General features: G+C 48.5%; 5 protein-coding genes across 5 annotated transcripts; 3 read left to right on the top strand and 2 right to left on the bottom strand.

Moving 5' to 3' along the window:
* Window positions 1–255: 255 nt before the first annotated feature.
* BDR25DRAFT_262956 (DNA polymeras-like protein gamma) lies at window positions 256–3,909 on the bottom strand. Its single transcript, XM_033686792.1, has 2 exons — window positions 3,673–3,909; window positions 256–3,618 (listed from the first exon to the last, which is right to left on the bottom strand). The coding sequence occupies exons 1-2, from the start codon at window positions 3,839–3,841 to the stop codon at window positions 338–340; spliced, it is 3,450 nt and encodes a 1,149-aa protein (XP_033547048.1). The 5' UTR covers window positions 3,842–3,909; the 3' UTR covers window positions 256–337.
* A 269-nt stretch (window positions 3,910–4,178) lies between these two features.
* On the top strand, window positions 4,179–5,196 carry BDR25DRAFT_226630 (uncharacterized protein; the record flags this gene model as incomplete). Its single annotated transcript, XM_033685215.1, has 2 exons — window positions 4,179–4,932; window positions 4,985–5,196. The coding sequence occupies 2 exons, from the start codon at window positions 4,179–4,181 to the stop codon at window positions 5,194–5,196; spliced, it is 966 nt and encodes a 321-aa protein (XP_033547047.1).
* Window positions 5,197–5,418: 222 nt separating this feature from the next.
* On the top strand, window positions 5,419–7,551 carry BDR25DRAFT_355908 (uncharacterized protein; the record flags this gene model as incomplete). Its single annotated transcript, XM_033695546.1, has 14 exons — window positions 5,419–5,585; window positions 5,644–5,680; window positions 5,735–5,800; window positions 5,832–5,868; window positions 5,909–6,027; window positions 6,079–6,173; window positions 6,206–6,335; window positions 6,417–6,520; window positions 6,563–6,677; window positions 6,732–6,845; window positions 6,884–6,987; window positions 7,057–7,226; window positions 7,281–7,344; window positions 7,428–7,551. 14 exons carry the CDS (start codon window positions 5,419–5,421, stop codon window positions 7,549–7,551), a joined length of 1,446 nt encoding a protein of 481 aa, XP_033547046.1.
* A 59-nt stretch (window positions 7,552–7,610) lies between these two features.
* On the bottom strand, window positions 7,611–10,518 carry BDR25DRAFT_355907 (uncharacterized protein; the record flags this gene model as incomplete). Its single annotated transcript, XM_033695545.1, has 18 exons — window positions 7,611–7,654; window positions 7,686–7,737; window positions 7,794–8,041; window positions 8,184–8,305; window positions 8,338–8,471; window positions 8,529–8,682; window positions 8,750–8,790; window positions 8,820–8,903; window positions 8,944–9,115; window positions 9,145–9,192; window positions 9,233–9,311; window positions 9,362–9,470; window positions 9,535–9,591; window positions 9,635–9,738; window positions 9,803–9,860; window positions 9,907–10,056; window positions 10,113–10,321; window positions 10,353–10,518. 18 exons carry the CDS (start codon window positions 10,516–10,518, stop codon window positions 7,611–7,613), a joined length of 2,031 nt encoding a protein of 676 aa, XP_033547045.1.
* Window positions 10,519–10,660: 142 nt separating this feature from the next.
* BDR25DRAFT_355906 (uncharacterized protein) lies at window positions 10,661–11,776 on the top strand (the record flags this gene model as incomplete). Its single annotated transcript, XM_033695544.1, has 4 exons — window positions 10,661–11,083; window positions 11,111–11,118; window positions 11,196–11,459; window positions 11,551–11,776. The coding sequence occupies 4 exons, from the start codon at window positions 10,661–10,663 to the stop codon at window positions 11,774–11,776; spliced, it is 921 nt and encodes a 306-aa protein (XP_033547044.1).
* Window positions 11,777–12,371: the final 595 nt, after the last annotated feature.

The following is a 12,371-nucleotide window of genomic DNA, read 5'->3' as shown; positions in this document are numbered from 1 at the left end:
GGTGGTGTTGAGCTGCACGGGAAGCGATCACCTGGACCCGATCGGCAGGGCCCGACGCTGAGGCTCTCAGCTCTGGCTGTATCTCGCGATTCAAATGAGGTTCATCTAGATCATGCCCGACAATGGCATTCTGGATTGCCATGAGGTATTTCTCCTTCATACGAGGTAGATGCTCTTATTCAACATTCGAGATGCATCCAACGAGGGCGAAGTGCTCCAACAGAGTCCTCCAGTGCATCCAAAGCACCCAGAGCGCCGGATTCCAAACATCGCGAGGCCGCGACATGCATACCTTACACAAAATTATCTACAGACCAGAGATGATCATCCGGATATGTTACACCCTCCCTGCAAACCTCGAAGTATTTGAACTCCCGCGTCCGTGCAGATGATGCCAGCTGCTACTCCTGGTGCTCTCCCAGTTCTTCGTAAAGCGATTCTGCGTCCATGGTTCATCTACGGGGAGCAGATGCGCCGTCTGTTCATAGTGCAGCATGCTGCGCTCTATCTCCTCATCATCTTCCTTGGATTGTTTTGATCTCCTCGAGTTTGGTGATCGTGGAGCACGCACTGTTTTCATAATCTCACGAAGCTCTTTGTCATCGCCAGTAATTTGTGCTCTGAGATATGCTAACGATGCAATCGACGTAGGTGAATCGCCCTCGAGAGCCGTCATGACTGGTGTGCGTGGCGTGTAAGTGGATGCGTATTGCTCGACCTGGGGAGGATCCTTGGGTACCACGGAAGGGTCCAGTCGGGCTGCATCGCCTTTTTCAAGTAGCTCTACAATGTCAAGACTCTCACCGTGGGGTATCTTCTGTTTGTGACTTGGTGTTATGCAGTCCATATCGACCTCTTTTCTTAGGACATGGTCGATGTCAACAGCTGAGAAGTAGGCGCAGGATTGGGGCAGCTCGTTGATTCCCATTTGTTGTGAGAATGTGGCCCGAGTCCAGACATTTGCAATCTGTAGAGCCATGGCTGCTCGATACTTGTCCTCCTCTTTGACAAGATATCGAATTTCGTCATGAACCGTGATGGCTAAACGGGCCTCTAGATTGAAGCGTCTGGTAAGATAGTCCATACTGACGATCAAAAGGTGGAGATAGTCAACCCCAGAAGATTGTATGGCCCAGTTGATTCGAGAAGTCATGAAGCCCCCCTTGGTCAAGTATCGCCGCATGAGAGCCTCAGTGATACCAGCTCCGAGCACAGGCGTCCTCGGCCGCTCTTGTTCGGCGAAATCTTCCAGTTTGTTGAAAACGAACGATTCAGTTCCTCCTCTCCAGAATGGACGTTCGTGTAGTTGTTTCCTGGTGGTCTTCTTTCCTTTGGTGTTCTGATACAGGTCATTGGCAGTTTTCGAGGTTTGCGACTCGGTCAAGGTCGGATTAAATTGGCGAAGGAGCGTCGCAGCGAACTTCAACCCAGCGCCGTAGATACGCCCGTAGTTGAAAACCTTCGCGTCGTTTCTCGATATTCCAAGAATGCCTGCTGTCCGCGAATGCAGGTCCGTGCCTGCAGCTTTGGTACCCTCAAGGGTCATAAAACCAACAGCATTTCCACCGTGAAGCTGAAAAGTCGCGTCGCCAATAAGGCTCGCAATCCAGAGCTCTTGGGAATCAACGTCAGCCCCAACAAAACAATACCCTTTCGGTGCCCGAATCATCGACTTGAGCTCTGATCCAACACGATTGGCCTTCGCGTTGCTTGCTGTGAGCCATGTGTTCTCAACGGCTCGTCGGGTAATAGTGCCCATAGGAATGATTTGCGGTAGAATGAATCCGACCTTCTTGCTTCGTCCCCTGCCGGATGCGGACGACAGTTTCGGCGTGTTTGGAACTTCCTCGTTATAAATAACTGTCTGAGACATAATCCTATCTCTTGCACTTATCCAATACGAGCAGGAGGCATTCATTTCCAACGCTTCTTTTGCGTAGGTGTACTCTGAGGTAAGCTTTCCTTTTTCGAAGTATTGAAGGTAGCCTTTCGCTAGGGGGTTGGCGCACCGTGCAAGTGGACCGTCCTTATGTGGAATCTTGTAATACCGGTGTTTCGCATCGTCGCGAAGCCTGATATCTTCCTCCTCGGACATATCTAGCTCTCGGAACCCTTTCTGGTTGTAGAGAAAAACCTCATCCATCGGCACTTGATACGTCCACCCATGTTTGTCCGACCAGACCAATGGATGTCCGTCCCAGGATAATTTCAAGAGAATTGGAGCTACCCGGGTTCGTACCGTTAAACTCATTGGTGCATCGTTTTTTGCGAACAGGTCCTTGTACCATTTTGGCATTCCCGGCTTTTTCTGTCTCGCTGCTGGCCTTGGTGGATCACCTTTCTTTTTACCTTTCACCATCCTCACCTCCTGGCCTGACCAGTCGAGCTGGTTCAACCAAGGGTCGTTTAGGTAGATATCGGGTTTTTCCTTCACCTTTAGAGCCTTCTCGGCCAATTTAACCAATCGTTCCCGGACAGCATCTTCTAACTTATGATAAGTAGCCTCTGCATTCGCAATGTATGCATCCCAGGTTTCGTTTACAGGAAGAATTTGGGCGGCAAGAAATCGAAGGGCGGCGAAACTGACGGGGTGCGGACATGTCTCCAGGAACAGTGGGAAGACCTTTTGGTACACTCGGTGGGTGATTTCAACATCGGCAGCACAATAATCCAACAGCTCGTCGAGTCGCTCCCGAATCCCGGCTCGATCCAATTCTCCAAAATACTCCCGACGCGCCTTATCGATAGTAATATTGCAGTGGAATTTTGCAACATCTCGAAGCGAATTGATCGCACTCCTCCCAATCCACAACTCCTCCTCTTCTTCGGGTAGTGCCCCTGAATCCAGCAAAGCCGATAAATCCGCGTTCTCCTCCGATGTTGCTATTTTCTCCCTCAGCTCCCGGCTCTTTCTATGCTTCATCCAAGACGGCCTTTGCCGAGAGCACATCCCATTTGAAGCGACATGTAGCGACATTGTATCGATGAAGGAATTCTTGGATTGTCTAATGTCGTATTCCTCCAATATGCGCGCCCTATCATAACCAATGTTGTGGCCAACGATTATTCGCGGCAGCGATGGGTCGCCTAACGGAATCAAGTGGCGATCTGATTTTGACTCTCCAAGCAGCCATGGGGATATCCAGCCATACCAAGCGTTAGGACTAACAGCGCAAGCCATGCACGCAAACGATGTCTCTTTCCACATAACCTCCGTGTCAAATGTCAACAGCGACTCATTCGGCGCATCCACAGCTTCCGTAGTTCCGTTCCTATTGTATTTCGTCCAGCCGCTACGTCGTTCCCACTTCCGGGGCTTCGGAGGAGGATTTGCCCATGCGAATTTCTTCGCCATGCTCAGGTACGGTTCGGCAGCATCCATCCCAAGTTTGTAGAAGTGCTCGTCCAGCGTCGAGCCATGAAGGGCGGGGAGGTCGAAACCCACCGGCGGGGAGGAGTCCTGGTTCTTCCCAAGTAGATCGTGACGAGTGAGATGGTCTTTTGAGAGGGCGATGAGCTCGGGGGGTGGCAGGGTGCTTGCACCTGGGAATACTTGGGAGTGGACATGACTGCTGAGCTGCTGCACTCCTATCTCATTGAATCGAGCTTCAGACCGTACTGCAGAAAAGTTAGTAATCGCGCCAGACAACTCAGCAAGACCAGAATTCACACCAGACAGGCCCTTTTGGTTGGTGTTGCTACCTTCCTCTCCCTTTGCTGACCGAACTGTGGCAAGACATCGATGTGGTGCACTCCATATCGGGGTGCTGGGAGCTATTGGGGAGCATCGCCATTGTGCGAGGAGCTTCGGGTCAAGCACTGCGCGACGGCAGCAGCGCATAGTAGTGGGAAGCGGCTGTCGCGTCACTGCATTCCGTCAGAGCAGGAGCGAGGAGTGGCGGTGCAAAGGCGAGTTGGTTAGCGATTTCAGCGGTGATGGCTTGTCGGCATGAGTTTTTGGGCCAGTCGCGATGTCTTGGCGCGGCTGAGAAACTCGTGGATGCATCTGCGGCTGCATGGATGGTGGCACGCCCGTGACGGTGCCGAAGCAGATCATCTCGGAAGGAGTCCGCCTGAGCAGCCATGTGCGCCATTACTCATACTCCTCCTCCCCATCGCCATCGGGTGGTGTAGCATCAAAGCCCCTCTACTTGCCTCTATGGACGACCGTCGCCACCATGTCTGCCTCTGATTCCTTCGCCGACCACTGCCGCCCGTCCCTCACTCACCCAGCGAACAGTGACATTCACACTCACGCCCACGCCCACGCCCACGCCCAGCCCCTTGATCATCTCGTGCCTGCCTCACGCCTCAGCTCTCAGCGCAACTCTCCATACCCCCCGACCGAATCGTATTTTGAAGAAGCGTTCGCCGCATATCCGCCATCGTCACCTCCACCGAGCTTCCTGGACAATATACTTAACCCCGCCGATCAAAGCTTCCTGCCCTTTGGGTACCGTCAAAGAGACTCCACGCCCCGGCAGAGGCCTCAGTCCCCGGTGCTACCCTCCATCCCCGACCCCAGCTCCAACCATATGCCTCCCACACGGTCCTCGCGCCTTCCCAATGGCTACGTCGACCTCACCAATGACACAAACTCCATTTCTCCCGCAGAACATATCCTACGACGAAGCAGACGACGGACGCCAACACCAGGCCCTTCTGGTCCGTCTACAAAACGGCTGAAGAGGAATAATGGTACATCGACATCAACATCAGCATCAGCGGGGAAGTCAGCTCCAGCTCCAGCGGCCAGGATTCAGGAAATAGACCTCTCAAACGAAAAAGTGCCCATTCAAGAAGTCCTCCAGAGACAGCGGGCAGAGGCGGTGAAAGCACAACAGAAGCCAGAAGAAAAGGCAACTACCTTCAACACCTTCAACTGCGTTATCTGCATGGACACGCCGACGGACATCACAGCGACCTCGTGTGGTGAGTACTCAAATACACTTCGGCTGGCTTTTGAGGGTCTAATACCTTCTAGGTCATCTTTTCTGTCATACGTGTCTTATGGAAGCTCTCATCGCTGGCGAGAATCGATCTGGTCCGAACGAGCCGAAACGATCACGGTGTCCTGTCTGTCGAAAGCTCATCGTCCGCACCAAGACCTCGGATATCATCCCTCTGCTCATGAAGAAGGGCCTAGCCACACAGCCCAGGAAGAGCTCGGCTGCTTCAACTCTAAAGGAGATATGATAAAAGGAGATATAATAAGTAGATTATTGATGACCTCATGTCTCCGGTCCATACCTTTAGATATCCCTGCATTAAAGCCAGGAGACCAGGCAAGCCCAATGGGATCGATATTCTCTTTTTCGCACTATAACCTTAGCAAGGGAAGACATCTATAATCGTCATGGAAAGTGCCAGGCCTAGAGTCTACGGGAAGGAGATAATGCAATGACGCTTGTACGAGTCATGGTTTGTACATCTATACCTGCATATTGGCACGGAGTAGCATTCATGGAAACATTATCCGCTTTTCAGATCACGCCTTCACTTTTCTTCTCTTTTGAGCAAGACGTGAAAAATAAGCCAAACGGGACGTTCGCCATCGAGGCGAGAAAGGGAAAGAGCGAACTCGCGTACCTTCCCGATGATTCAGACTAAAGAGTCCATCCTACTCTTTCTCCCCAATCGAAGCCCCTCTTTATCTTCGTGGTTCGAAAATAGCCAGGATGTCTAGAAAGATGAGGTGTCTTGGGAGGTCTCATAACAATCATCATTTCATGAGTTTGATCTCGACGCCTTCTCTCTTCCTTCTAAGAGAGCACTATCGCCTGTAAATGGACCTTCCTTCGTGGAACCTTCGTTCCGAGCGCACAACCAAGACCCCCTTTGAAAGACGTATACTCTTGTACATCCAAAGTCTGGGTATAGCTTGGGGAAGATGGGGACCGACCCGAAGAAACGTTGTCATCCCTTTGCTATAATGCGTCTGTGTTCCGATATCCTTCTGGAAATGGGTTAGGCAGGATTTTTTCCGCATCATTGACGAATATTGGAATTCATATGGCACACTATTTAGTCGACCATTGTTCCATAGCACCTAAGCCGTCCAAGAGCTCTCACTACTAGAAGATCCTCCATTGTTATTCCAAGCCCGGTTCTCCATCTGCTGGGCATGATTGGCTGATACCACGCACTGGATATATGGCGCATTCCAATATCGTGTGAGTATGGGTGAAAGAATCACATTAATCAGCGATCCTCATACCATAATAGACACATTAAATAATATTCCAGTTTTGACTATAGCTTCAAGGAGCCAGTCTAATGGACACTTGGAAATTCCGATATACTTACACATGTCACTCTCGAGGGCATCCCTTGCAGTAGATATAGAAGACAAAGTATATGGGTTGTTTGGGCTAGCAGGATAATTTGACGTTGGCGAAATCGTGGTAGACTGTGAGAACACAACTACCCAAGATGTATACATTGGCACCCTGAAACACTGCCTTGGCAACACTTTCGATCTTTTATCGAAATGCATTCTTGAACCTAGAAAGAACAATTGGTCAGCAAGGGCTACTGAGTTTATGTCTTCACGATCACTGAGTCCCACTAAGCTCAGCAAGATATCGAACTTCTTTTCGAGGCATATAAATCCATATAAGAATTATCATCAGGCAGCACTCGGTACAAATTCGGCGGGCGTTCCTTCGCTCATTAGAGTCTGCTTCTAGGGGAGGTAGCAGGAGCAGCGGAGATGTCGGAATGTTCTTAAGACCGCAATGTTGTGGTATTGGGTCCTCGTTGTGCTCTCATATGGTCAGCAAACCCGAAAATTCCCCATCTGCGAGGCCTTTCTTAGAAGCAGGACGGAGGATGGGGACGAAGTAGTATGTTGGTTTCCCAGTGCCGTTGACTGGGGTATGAGCTTGGAGGAATAAATAGAGATAGCAGGGGTAGTGATGCCCGAATCTACACCAGTGCCTGGAGTACAGTTCTTGTCTCCTTACTTTGGGTAGAAACGGGAGCGCAGTAGCGTTTTGTAACCACAACAGCGATAATGCGAACCTTTCTTAGGCATTGTCGGCTCTAAGATTTTAGCGATGATCTTCTAGCGAATTTGATCACAGGAGGCTTCTCTGTTCAGGAATTCCTGCTCGTAGACTTTCTGGTACCGACCATCGCATACGCCGTCACGATAGCAGAAGACTTTCGAATACAGCCGTCCATTTTCACAGAACTAGTCCCTCGACTGACCTTTGACCATATGAGTCAATTAGTTAATCATCTATAGCAAAGGCTATAAGGTGATGACTTGTACGAAGTCTTTGGATACTTACTTCGATGTTTGTTTCTTGATAACAAACTGTTCCGAGGAACTTGCAGAAAGTGTGGTCTAGGCTGTCAACAACTACCACTACTGTAGCTAGGCCAAGCTATTATCTACTAGTGCCTGCATTTCTCTATCATAGCTGCCCGAGAGGCTCCACACCAATGCAAAAATGTTCCACTGCACCACCACCAGGCTTACAGCTACAGAAAGCGCAGATTGAGGATTATCACTTTAGGGGTGAGTCACATCTGCACCCGGAATAAGAGTGTCGGTGGTAAAATTAGCCTTATCTTTTTTCCGACATAGAGCCCTTGCCTCGGAGTCAGAAAGTTCGATGCTGATATAATTGCCTAGTTTTAGATTTGCCTTCAAGGACACATTGGACATATACTGCCACAGCTGATCTTCATATCTCCAATCCCTCTTATTTCAAACAATTTGGTGTTCATCTGCAGTTTTGACCGAAATGCAGATGAGTAGATACCAAGTGTCAGGTTTAACATACCCTTGAAATCGGGGAGTGGTTGGCATACTCGCTCCCCTTTTGCGGATTGAGACAAAGGACTCCCGATTCTGCCTTCTGAGTTTCTATCTTTCTGTCAGTTTCTGCGCTCAAATATGATCTCTGGTTTCCTCCCGTATACCACGCTCTAGCCGCTCTGCCATGTGACACCGAGCCTCCTGCTTTGATCATAGTTGTATTAGTATTGCCAACAAACTTGATCTTCAAAGGCTGCTTCTCCACAACCTCAACTGTCTCAGCAGGCAGAAACTAGGGTCTATTATTAATACTTCTAATCTTGACGCAATTCGGTCAGGATATGGCGCGGGCAAGATTAAGGTCAACGCCTATAGTGTCAGCAAGTAACGTGCTAATTGTATTGGGTTGGTTTACGGTCCTGGCTCTCGAAATAATCCGCCAGCGTCCATTGAGTTCCATATTTCTTTGTGAAGGATTTCCGAGTGGGAGTTCTACCTAAAGAAGTGATACACTTGATCCAGGATTGATATGGAATTCTGACCCTGACAGATTTCAGAGCCTTTTCCACTTTCGCCTTGTCCACGTCGTAGAAATTCCGTCGCGGGGTTTACAACAGTATCTGTACTCTAATTTATACACGTAGAAGAGGCTCGTAGAAGGCAGTTGTAGACCTGCCGACATTGAGGAGGGCCAATATTGAAGCTAGAAAAGCTTGTTCCCGCTAAATTGCAATGCATTTAAATTAGTTTTCCACATAACAATGTTCATGGCATGTGTAGGAGACATCGTAGACTTTCCATTGAGAGTAAGAGGTAGATTGCCGAAGTTGCCTACAGATGCTTGAACAGTTTGATATATTGGGATTGTGTCATTGTACGCAAGTCTTATATCTAGCGTTTCCGCGACGTGTGTTCTAAATGCGAGTTAGGATATTAGGATATTCCCTCTTCCTGGGTCTCAAATCTACCCATGTAACGAACACTTTTAGATTTTCTGTCGCAAAGTCGTTATACCTCCAAGACTGCAGTGTTGAATTGCTTTGCGCATCACTTGTTCTTCGGGGAACGAGAAGGGTTCTAGCCCTCGTCTCCCTGCTCCTGGATTAAGATACTGGTAGTAGAATACTGGCACAGGCTTTATGTGGAGGATGGGAAGTAAAGTGGTCAGCGAGCACATTGACATTTTGAGTTAGGCGTTCACCCGATTCTTGCACAAAGGTAGTGAAGTCAGGCCGAATGTGAAAGACCTTTGTGCTCGCTCCACCTCTGTCTGCATCATTCTTCATGCCTTGAAATTCTTCTATATTTCCGAAAAATGAGTGGTGGTGGTCGAAGTCCCTTCTCAAGCTGAACACTGCCGTTCTCCTTCACGTTACCTGGCGGCTTTAGGTTGCTGGCGAGGAATGAAGCCAACGTGGGGTTGACTAACAATTGCTAAAGAGAGTGGTTGCTTTATTTGGTAACGGGATTTCTCGTTTGATCCAAAGGTGGTTGCTTGGTGTTTCTGAGAGACAGCCCACCACGTCAAGAGTATTACCACCGGCTTGATCAGATTGCTGAAAATATTCGATAGATTGGGTGCTTATTGTAAACAAGAATAATTCAAAGAGTTCGATGTTAGTCGAGTGTTAGCTAGCGGTGGAGAATTTCTGGCAGGTGAGGGCTCGCCGTTTGGGGAAGGTTGGCCCGAGTCTGATATTGCCTCTCAAGTGTGGTTATGTAGGTATTTTCCAGTGAGGACGTCTGGGTCCTGAACCGCGCTATACCCTTCTAATCATTGATTGAGAAATATTGCAGTTCAATAAAAATGTCCCTCTCCCCATCTAATGCATGGTGCCGTGTCTTCTCTATTGAGGATTTGAGCACGCTCAGCGTCTGATAGACACATATTCGCGATGGACTCGGCTTGGAAGATAATAAAACTGATAGGGTCAGTGGAAGGAATTTTACTGGGACTCGACCGAGGAAAGCTCGAACACTAGTGAGGATCTAAAGCCTTAGTCTCAGGCCTAGTCTTACACCAAGAAGGAGGACCGTAGTTCCGCTTGTAAGAAGCTTTCGAGGAAACTGGAAACGGGAACACAATTGAGAGCTCAAATCATCATTAAGGAGACATAAGGGCGAGAGCAGCAGAAAACTGCTGCGTACTCATCAGGCAACAAATGCTTGAGGGGGCTCACAATCAACTTTTGTTTGAGGAGAGAAACGAGGTTGAAGTAAGAGGAGGTCGAATTACGTTGAGCATCACAAAGCAAGTCATGCCGTAAGAGGAAAAGGTATTGTGGACGCTACATTAAGAAACATGATTGTAAATGGTACTGCCCTACTAGCAACAAGTGGGAACAATATATATTGCGGTGGACACCGACCAGTAGGAGCGGAAAGAAACAATCTGAGGGAAACTATCGAACAAAATGATGGAGAGAGCCAAGTTACAGGTCTGAAGGAAACTGCAGGAAGAAAGCACAAGGAAAGCTGTCATGATATGACAGTGGAAATTTGTGGGAGGAGGGAGAAGAGCAGCGGATAAGCTTTCTGAAAGGTAGAACATGGCTGATGAGAGTGGCTAGTGACAAATAGACACGTAGGAAGATTGAGTTTGAATGATGGCTAGCGTTTTGTGCTATTTGTGAGGAGCGAGGCTGCTCCAAGGTTTCTTCAGCCAAATTCGTCTTGACCGGAAATACTCGTGTATCACGTGGCTCCTTAGGAGAGCAAGTTCGCCAGCACGCCGTGGCCAGGATTAACATCATTCCTCCTACAAGATGCTATGCGGCCACTGCTTAGAGCACTTTACCTTCGTCCATCTAGGGAAGATCATTCGAAAAAGGAAGCTATTAAACTTGCCCAAGACCTTGACTTTTGACAACACACAGACCTCACTCCTTAAGCATGAGCTTGACAGGTACCAAGAAAACCTGGCATCTAGGCAAGATGATGCCAAATTCCCGTGCCCCTGGGGTGTTTAGCAGCCTCCCGAACTCCCTTTCCATCATATTGGAACAACCTCGTCCCCGTCGAAGAAACGCCGCTGGTGCGATATCAAGCAATCTGCAGCCTCGACTGGCTGCGAACTTTTGCGCAAAAATTAATACCATGATGGAAAACCAGGAAACAGAGGTATTTGATGGTACTGCAGCCATAAACGGAGGCTGGAATTTGAAGATTGGGCCCCTTGTACCGCAATCCCTTCACTTCAATGTCGTGTATGAGCATCGCCAGGTCATATCGCTCAAATTCCATGCATCCGTGGAGGATGATGAGATAGGTGGGTTGATCTGCTGCTTTGATATTGATTTCTACAATTGTACAGTCGTCTAGCAATGCTCTTACGATACATAGGCGCCCTTGTTTCACCACACAACGCACCTCACAGCACAGGGACGAGCAATGAATCTTAACTTGATTCTCTCTCCCGGTCGTTGAGTCACTGTCTCGAGAACCACGAGAGTTGCTCTAGCCAGAATAAGAGCTGGTACCCAACTTGTCTGCCGTATGTCTGTGGTACCGCCCTGGGAACCAACTATATTAAACTTGTCGAGAGAGTAGAAGTTCGAAATGTGGCCGCAAATACTAGTCCGAGGTACTTTCCGCTTAGTTACGTCTGGGGAAATGTATCAACGATAAAACTATCTAAGCCTAATGAAGATGACTTCAAGAGAGGCATCAAGATGGTTATTCTAAATGTTTCGTGAACGCTGTACATATCGCACGTCGGCTGGATATCCCGTACATCTGGATTGACTTGGGCCTCTGTAGTGTTTGTGAGCTCACTCTTCTAGTATTGTCCAAGACGACTTCGAAGATTGGGCTCGCGAGTCTTTTTTCATGGATCTTGTATACCGCAACAGTGTGTGCAACATTGCAGCATGTGATGGCATCAACTCCAGTCCCAATATCTTCTCCCAGCAAATTCTAAACGTAAACCACATACTGCGCATCTATCAAGAATACTCAGACAGAGCTATTCAAATCTCTCTTCTCTCAGACTGGGTAAACTGGATTTAGGGTACTGCACTATTATACTGTTGAGGATGGGTAGTACAAGAAAGAATGCTAAGCCCACGAACCATGCATTTTTCACGCTTTCCCTTCTTCGAGTGCATCGAGGATCTAGCAACGGAGATGTATCCTAATGGTATGGATTACGAACGATGGCGCTTCCCCACTCTTCCACCACCGTTGAAGCCCCCCGTTGCTGGTTTCAGCTAAGGGAATGCTAGACTCTATCAACCTCTGGTGGAAGTTAGTCCTCACTTATAGCAAGTGTGATCTAACATTTGCCTCTGACAAACTTATTGTACTCACTGGCATTGCAAAAGCCTTTTCTAAGACTATAAAACTGCCTTGTTTGGCTGGCCTGTGGGGTGGCAAATATCTCATCCCTGGGATGCTATGGAGGCTCCAAGACGGTCCCTCGCGTAGAGCTATCGAATCCTCGGAATATGGAGTTGAATTTTGGCCTCACTACTTTTGGAGGAAGAAAGTCGCATTAATCTCAGATAACCCCTTAATGGTCATGGGCATCAAAGGATGGCTTAGTATAACAGTATCCGTTTCACCTAATTACACGCACACTTGCTCTCATCCTCTCCGCGCGAAC

Source organism: Lindgomyces ingoldianus (genome assembly GCF_010093535.1).
Source record: "Lindgomyces ingoldianus strain ATCC 200398 unplaced genomic scaffold BDR25scaffold_18, whole genome shotgun sequence".
Classification (NCBI taxonomy): Eukaryota; Fungi; Ascomycota; class Dothideomycetes; order Pleosporales; family Lindgomycetaceae; genus Lindgomyces; species Lindgomyces ingoldianus.
This window is presented reverse-complemented; position numbering and strand designations above follow the sequence as displayed.